The following is an 8,908-nucleotide window of genomic DNA, read 5'->3' on the forward strand; positions in this document are numbered from 1 at the left end:
TGTGGGCGGGAGGGGGTGTGCAGGGCAGAGGGGAATAACAGGAGGAAAATGGGACAACTGTAATAGCATAATCAATAAAATATTTTTTTAAATCCTGGGAAAGGTGTAGACCTGGTTCAAGTTAAATAAGCACTCCTCAATTTTCAGATTCATGATTAAAAAAATAAAATGCAGATAGTAGCACTGGCTGGTGTGGCCCAGTGGATTGAGTGGTGGCCTGCAAACCAAAGGGTCATCTGTTCAGTTCCCACTCAGGACACATGCCTGGGTTGTGGGCCAGGTCCCCAATTGGGGGCGTGCGAGAGGCAACCACACATTGGTGTTTCTCTCCCTCTCTTTCTCCCTCCCTTTCCCTGTCTCTAAAAATAATAAATAAAATCTTTACCAAAAAATACGAATAATAATAAAGACAAGATGTGAATTTTGACCCAATAATTAAAAGATGCTTCTACATAAAACCTTAGGAGCCTATATGTAATGTGTCATTATTTCTTAATTACATGCAATGACAAGATAATGGCTACCTCCCTGATCTCCTGGCAGTAAAAAAATAAAGGTACTGGCTGGTAATACGTCAAGATAATGCTAACTGGAAGAACCATGTGAATTTATTCACTGTAAATCTTGGTGTAATCATATATGATGTTAAATTGGTAAGAAAATGTTACCGAGTTTAAAAAGAAGATCTAAGTTTTAAGATAGGGTTGAGTCTAATTAAAATGTATGTACTAACTGTGTAAAATGTGTACATTCTAATATTATCAGAAAGAATAGGAAGAACCAGTTAGTGGCGCTGGACAGCACACATATAGGAGTCTTTTTGGTGACAGTAGAGGGACTCCGATGAAATGAAACTTACACAGAATGCTGTGCACTGATTTCAAAATGGGTTGGCAAGCTGGGCCTTCCTCCCACCTCCTCCAGAAAGTCAGTATCTGGAGGGAGCAGGGGACTGCTTACTAAATTATACCATCTTCTCAGAACTTAAAACTATCAGCTTTTATTTCTTTTAAAGGTTTTATTTATTTATTTTTAGAGAGAGGGGGATGGAGGAAGAGAGAGAAACATCAGTGTATAGTTGCCTCTCACGCCTGGGGACCCAGACCACAACCCAGGCACGTGCCCTGACTGAGTCCAACCAGTAACCCTTTCGTTCGCAGGCCGGTGCTCAGTCCACTGAGCCACCCCAGCCAGGTAAAACTATCAGCTTTTAGAATACAGTACCCTCCGGTTGAAAGCAAAAGGAAATCGTGGAGCCAAGCCCTCCACCACGTGCACATCTGAAGAGCCAGGCAGAACGGCAGACAGGAGTCACATGCTTCACGTCCTCGCTGGGACGCTAAGAAGCAAAGGACCTGTGCAGAACACCTTGACCCGTCCAGTCGCTTTAGTGCTCGTATTAATACCATACTGTTCTGGAACAGTCATATTGTCAGATCAGGCAAAACGGAATTTTATATTGTTCATCAAAATAGAGGAATATATAGAAATTAAAACCTTCATGGGAATTGGTATAAACCCATCGGATGCACAAAGGTTCCCACCTAAACCCCTAGGAGTATAGCTTCTAGCCTCATCGCTCAAAAATCTAACCATTTCCAGTTTTCATCCCTCCCATCCTTCTGCAGCATTTGCTTTTCCGGCATTTCCTGGTGTCTCTACCAGTCTGGGAAACAGAAACCCATCTAAATAGACAGCATTTGAGGTCTTGCTCCCCAGCCTATGGCATCAGTTTGGCTCCAATAAACTCTTAGAAAAAAGTCTCAAAAAAAAGAAGAAAGAAACCACTCTAAATACGGAGACGGGGGATTTCATATTGAGATGTGGCTAGAGACACGAAGAAAGTGCAAACACGCCAAACGGGGCAGTCAGGCAACCCACAGAACAGAAATAATGGAAAACTGCTGCTCTCTCCCAGGGGCCTGAGCCCCGCGGAGCCGGGGTCACCTGGCGGGAGCTGGAACCTCCTAGATCTGTCCTGTGGGAGATGGAGACCCGGCCAGACCCACAAGAAGGGGGGATTCCCTGGGTTTCTCCTTTCCCTTGGCCTCCTTCTGTCCCCTGGGCTGAACTTCGTTGAAGTTAAACAGGAGAGGAGCCTCAAAGAGCCTCCTTCCTCACCCACCCCTGCAGAGGAGGGAAGCGGCAGGGGATGTCTGCATCTGAGGAAGAACAGGCCAGTGGCCAGCCCCCACCCTTCCTGAAATGCTTCCCTGGAAAAGTTCTTTCCAAATCCATTCTCTGTTTCTATTCCTACCGTATGGGCTGAATTGTGTCTCCCCAGAGATATTCTAATGCTGAAATCCTAATCCCCAATACCTCAGTATGTGACTACATGGAGGTGAGGCCTTCACGGTGGTGGTGAGGATAAAATGAGGTCCTATGGGCAGACCCCAGCCCAGTGGGACTGGGGTCCTTGTAAGAGATCAGGACTGGGGGGAAGACGCAGGGGGAAAACGGCCGTCTACAAGGCAGGGAGGGAGGGCTCAGAAGAAACCAGCCCTGCCGACACTTCCATGTTGGACCTCCAGCCTCCAGACTGAGGAAATGAGCCCCCTCATCTGTGGAGCCTAGCTGGGTAGCCCAAGCAAACTAACCCACCCTGGTTCTCCATGCTGCCTTCTCAGCCTCTCTCACCCTCCTTTCAACTATTGGGCATGCGGGAGCCTCCACCCCGCGTCTGCCCTCACCTCTTCTCCCGGAGGCTCCATTTGCCTCCCAGGTGTCAGTGGCCACCGCTCTGGGCACAAAGCTCTGGTCCTCACTGCCAGCTCCGGCCTTTCCCAGCCTCCAATGCCACCGCCATCCCTTCTGTGTCTATTTATTTGGATATTCTGTTGGTATCTCAGAAGCAACATGAATAAGACTGAATGTATTTTTCTCCCACAAATTACCTCTTTACCCTGATTTCTCTCTGTTACGAACATCACATTCCCCTTTCCGCCCGGACCTAGAACGCAGTCTCCTTGGAGCACCAGCTTCTCTCCACCCCGCATCCTGTTCATTTCCGTTGATGGTACCTCCGCACAGTCTCTCAAGTCTCACCTTCTCATCACCCCTCTCTCCTGTCATGGGAACCATTGTGGTAGCTACCAATTCCCTGCAGGCCTCCCATTTACCACTGCTCTGCTTACTCCCACACCTTCTGCACTTGGCTCTCCGAAGTTCAGCTGTGATCCATCACCCCCTTTCTCAAAGCCTTCAGTGCCTGCCCCCGCCCACCACAAAGCTCAGGGGGTCTTCCCTGGCATTCAAGACCTTCCATCGCACCCACCTAGCCTAGTCACCCACAAGGACCATCCATCTATTCATTTACTAATTCCACATGTCTGCACGCCAGGCACTGTGCTAATCACATACATTATTTCATGTAACCCTCTCATTAGCAGCAAGGTGGCTACTGTCCCCATGTGGCACAGGAGAAAATTGAATTCAGAGCAATTGAGTGACTTGCTCAAGATCCCACAACTAGGTCGGGAAAGCTGGGAGCTGAATTGATATCTTTTTGTTTCCAAAGTCCTTCACTATATAAGCTAGGCACCTGAGAACAAAGAATGCCCTGTGAACAAGAAAAATACATTGAAATGAAACTCGGGATCCAAGGGGGGATGGTGGCAGAAGGTTCGGGTGTGCCATTGCTAGCCTTGAAGACAGCCTTCTGTGTCCAGATCAGACAGGCTGGGATTGCCCAGGAGTTGGACACACCCAGAAAGCCGCAGCCGGGATTTCACGGAGAACGCCAGAACAAACAGCTGGCTCTGAAAACACACAAAAAGGGCTATGATCCACTTTCTGTACAACTGAATGTCACTGATCTATTACTGTTTTTAAGGACCCTCAAGTATAGGAAAAATCCAAAGTTAAAAATTATAGTCAAGCCCTGGATGGTGTGGCTTAGTGGATTGAGCACCAGCCTGCAAACCAAAGGTTTCCGGTCAGGGCCCAGGCCTGAGTTGCAGGCCAGGTCCCCCGCTGGGAGGCTGCGACAGGCAACCAATCAATGTTTGTCTCTGTCTCTCTCTCTCTATCTATCTATCTCTCCCTCCCTTCCCCTCTCTCTGAAAATAAATAAATAAAATCTTTAAAAAATAAAAAATTACAGAGTCAAAATGCAATGTGGGAGCACACCATACAATATACAGACAATTTAGACTTGTACACTTGAAACCTATGATTTTATCAACAATCACCCCAATAAATTCAGTAAAAACTTTTTAAAAATTGCAACGTGGTATCCTGGATTGGATCCTGGGACAGGAAAGAGACCTGAATGGAAAAACTGCTGGAATCTGAGGGCTGCAGCTCAGTTAACACTTGCGCTGGTGTTCGCGTATTCTTTCCATCTATCCACGGCTGTGTGAACACCAGAGGGAGCTGGGTGAAGGAACTCTACTATTTTTGCAGCTTTTTTGTAAGTCTAAAATGATTTCAAAATAAAAAGTTATACAAGTTATACAAATTAGCCACCCTGCTGTTGATGAGAGGGTTACATGGAATAATGTACACAAGTGATTAGCACAGTGCTTGGCATGCAAACATGTGGAATTAATAAATGAATAGATGGATGGTCCTTATGGGTGAACTTCTACCGAATTTCATCGGCATCCCTCCCTCCCCTGTCCTTAACTGGCCATGCGGTCTAAGCATATCCCTTCCTCGCTCTGGGTCCCAGTTCTTCAACTGTTTAAAAAAGGAGAGGCGCCAACCAGGTCATCTCCAACTGCGCCTTCAAGCTCTGAAATCCTGAGATCCCGGTACACTCCAGTGTGAGTCGCTTTACAAGGATTTCATTTGCAGTAATGTCTTATTCTCCTTCAAGCCCCTGGCATATTAAGCGCATTGTAGGTACCTAATAAAAGTTGCAGAAATTGGCTCATCCATCCATTTGTAAAGTAGGGTAACACATCTGTTCTACTCAGTTGGCCACTAGAGAGAGAAGTGCTCACAAAACGTTCTTCATTGAGAGCAAATTTATCTTCACCCAGCAGTGGGGCGTGGTCCCGTAGATCCCAGGCAGAATCTGTTCCTGGTGCAGGGAGAGGAGTCACCCTCTGTGCGCAGCATCCTGCCCCTCCAACAGGACCGCCAGCTGGGGCCCGCAGTACCTACCGGACCACCACACACACACACACACACACACACACACACACACACACACAGCACTCAGCCTCAGTCACTCAAGGAGACCGAACTTAACTGTAAGCAGGTGAGCCCTGCTCGCTTGAAGGACACCGTTGTCTTCCTGATGACCCTGCCCCATTTTCTGAACTCAGGCCTCACTTTTAAAGGGCCAATAATGGAGGTCAAATGAATGAAGGTGGAAAGTGACTACAACCTTTACAACCAAAATGAGATAAAAACATCAGCAGCTGCACACACCCCAACTCCTGCCCCCCACCCCACCCCTACACACATGAACGCATTCAGTGACTGTGGGCAGGCTGGGATTTAGAGCATCCCCAGGGTGCCCGTGGAGGGAGAGCATACAGCGCTGGGTATCCCCGATTAACGACAGCGTACGTTCTGGGAAATGTCTAGGTGATTCCACAGTCATGCAAACATCACAGCACGCATGCCCTTGCACACACTAGACGCAAGGCCAACCACATGGCTAACAGGGTGCAGCCCATTGCTCCAGGCCTGCACAGCACAGTCCTGTCCAAGACAACACAAGATTAAATCAAACACAAGAAAATGATGCAACCAAGAGATGCAGTAAACACGAGATGGAGGAGGCTGCTGCCGGCACAACACGGCATACTGTCTACAGCCGACATCTGTATACGCAGGTAAAGAACATAAAGTAACGATGAAAAGTGTAATCTACTTACTGTAATAGAGTAAGTAGATTACACTTTTCATCGTTTCAGCTCCATTGTAATTTTATGGGGCCACCGTCACGCGGGCGCTCCATCCTCGACGAACCATCACTATGTGCGGGTAGAGCAACAGCCCGCCGGCACCGAGTCGACGGAATAGAAGGGCAAGGCCATTTCATCCTCACAAAGGATAAAGTGTTAGCTCCTCTCAGCAGCAGGGGAAGCTCCAGCTCTGAGGCCCACAGTGAGTCGGGGTCCTTTCCGGTAGAAATTTCCCTCCACTGGTCAGTCCTGGTGCCTGAAGTCTCTACCACTTGAAATACTCCTTCAGGTCAAGTCATCTCCCAAAGGAAGGAGATTTAAATTGAAGTCAGTGTGTCAAGTCCGGGGCTCCTGCTTTTAACGATGTCTCTCACATTAATTAGAAAATTCAGAGTAGGATCCCGTGCGAAGGACAGAGGATAGAAACAGTCAGCTGTGTATCAACTTGCAGCCCCAAGAGCTGCTGGGTAGAATCCTGGACAGAGCTTATCTGGGGCAAGAAAGACCACAGGGACACACAGAGGACTCTCGAGGGACAACTGGAAAAAAGAAGGGACTGAAAGAGTCAAAAGCAGCGCGTGTGACCCAAAGCACACAGGAGGATAACTGGAAGAGCAGACTCAGCCCGAAGTTACCAGCCCTGCGGGCACGCCCAGCGCAGTGGCTTTCTCTCCCTGCGGCTGAAAGTTCCGTGAAACGGGGCAGAGGAGTCACGTGGCAACTGAATTTTTCTCTTCCCCCTCCACCTACCTGATCATTTTTCTCTCTCAGGAACTGACACTTTCCATGCTTAGGAAAAGCCACGTACAGCTTAAGGAAAACAAAAAGTCAACCCTATTATTATAAACCTTTGCTACTGGAAATTCCATGGGTCGGGAAAGAAGTCTGGTGCAAAGAATCGGCGGGGGGGGGGGGGGGGGGGAACCGAGGCGGTAGTTCAGCCCGCCGCGTCCCCAGCTCACGGCTTTGCCTCCTGGCGGTCACGCTACTTGTCTCTTTCCCTGCAGGCACCTGTACAGTCTCCAGGAACGTGTCCAGCGAAGCGCCAGTGCCCCCTGTTGATGTTCTTTGCTTTGCAGGTCAAACCGTGATTTTTAAAACGCTTATGCAACCCCCCGGCTTAGCCCCAACAGCACTGCAGGCAGTTCACAATTGACAGTAAATCTGGTGGAATAGGACGAGAAATTAAGAAGAAGCAACTGAGTAACCACAGGGCTAAGTGTGTTCGGTGTTTACCAAACGGTCAAGCCGTGAGTAGAGAAAGAGCGCTCTCCTGGCGACGCCGAGAGGATGCGGCCGAACTGGCACTGCTTGGGGCGGCCGGCTTTCTGTGAGATTCCAGCCCTGGAGAGATGCGTGCGCCCAGCCCCGACTCGGACATCTTAAATAAGGGGGGGGGGGACCCCCCCAGATGAGCATGCCACGATAAAACTATTCCTTTCTATAAACAACTCCCCTGGGGGAGGGGGAGGGGGAGGGGGGATAAATGGCGGGCTCAAAGGCAGGCCACCCGAGCCCGAGAATCGGACTTTCTCTTGGGAAACCCACCGACCAGCGTGCGCCTGCGCTACCGTGGCGGCTCGGCCCCGGCACCACCGCGCTTGTACCTGGCGAGACGGTCGATCGGCGCTGCACGTACCTGTGGGCCGAGCCTCGAGCCCCGGACCCCACGGCCGCGCTCCAGGCCTCCGGGCCTCCCAGCACCGCAGCTGCGCCGGGACCGAGTGGGCGGCCGCCGCTGAATGCACCCGAAGGGTGAGGGGGCGTTGTCGCGGACTGATCAGGTGGCTGCGAGGGCGTGGGAAACAGGCCACGGGAATGGCCAGGTCTGGACACCCGTCGGTGGGGCCCCCTGCGGGGTAACACCCCAAATTCTGACCCCGCCCCACCCGGCTGTGCCGCCGGCCACACCGGCGGGGGCGCCTGGCTCCGCTGAGCACCCCTTCTGCTGCCCAGAACCCCGCCTCCGCCGGCCCTGGCATCCTCCGCCCTGTCCTGTACCTCTTTGTACCTCTTGCCTGAACCGCCAAACTGTCACCTCCTCGGGAGGCCTCGCCTGACCGCAGGCTTGATGAAGCCCCCTTTCCAAGTCCTCTGCAGCAACCCCCCCAGCTCGTCATTGTTGGTATCTGTACCACGTGCCTGCCTTTCCTAGTGACACACACACACACACACACACACACACACACACACGGGGCAGAAGCTGCATCTGTCTGTTCCAGGCGCGTAGTGAAAGTGGCCGAAGATTTTGCTCAATGAGAGAGGAAAGCAGCCAAACCGGGCTGCTCCCGAGGGCTGCTTGCCGAAGGAGGGGCAGGGCACGGGCGTAAACTGTTCACTCGGTGGATTTATTTTCCCGATTACCCCTTTCACGACGAGACTAACTGGGGCCTTCCTCCGCTGAGATCGCCACGAGCTCCCCAAAGCACCCCAAGAAGTCTTCACCTTGCCCTCTGAGCTCTGAGGCCTTCCCGTGCCCACAACACTTTCAAGCAAGGACTCGAGGCTTCCGCGCCTGTTTGGGGGGACAGGGAATTCATGACCCTCTGCTGGGGCCCAGGCTGACCCATGGTGTCCCTTAGAACACTCCCCCAAAGACTAGGGGGGGGGAATGAAGACCCCAAGCATTTGCGGGAAGGAAATGCTGACCTGGGGTAAGAGCTTATGGATGGTCTACGGAATAACTAGGTCACAGAAAACCTCAAGCTGAGGTGGCCCATCACTGTTGAGGTTTCTTGACTCGGGGAGGAGAAATTCAGGGGTGAGCATAAACCCCATGTTTAATAACACGGTTTCTGAGGGGCACAAAATGTTCCCGTTTGAGTGTGCCGTGACCTGTTTAGCCCTCCTTCTGTGTGTAGTTGGGCTCTTTTTTCCCCGGTGTTCACTCTCATAACGCTGAAGTGGGCGGTGCTACACAAAACGCATCATCCGCACTCCTGGTAACCGACTAAAACGCATTCCTGAGCTCCTGTAAGTGAGGTTACTGGGCCCAAGGATGTGAACCCTTCTAAGACCATTGAAACATAAGATCAAACTCCATACCT

At 50.8% G+C, this 8,908-nt stretch overlaps 1 protein-coding gene across 5 annotated transcripts in view; it reads right to left on the reverse strand.

The window, feature by feature from the left end:
• Nucleotides 1-7,979, reverse strand: part of HLCS (holocarboxylase synthetase) — a 170,117-nt gene extending 162,138 nt beyond the window's left edge. The window contains exon 1 of one of the 5 annotated variants that reach the window (XM_053916948.2): nt 7,469-7,979. In XM_053916948.2, the coding sequence (XP_053772923.1) occupies nt 7,469-7,843 (375 nt within the window). In that variant the 5' untranslated portion in view covers nt 7,844-7,979. Of the gene's footprint in view, nt 1-7,409; nt 7,433-7,468 lie in introns of those variants that run through there. The other 4 variants (XM_053916943.2, XM_053916959.1, XM_053916966.2 and 1 more) reach the window with 4 other exon arrangements.
• Between the last annotated feature and the right edge of the window lie 929 nt (nt 7,980-8,908).

This window comes from Desmodus rotundus, chromosome 2 (assembly GCF_022682495.2).
Source record: "Desmodus rotundus isolate HL8 chromosome 2, HLdesRot8A.1, whole genome shotgun sequence".
NCBI classification, from domain to species: Eukaryota; Metazoa; Chordata; class Mammalia; order Chiroptera; family Phyllostomidae; genus Desmodus; species Desmodus rotundus.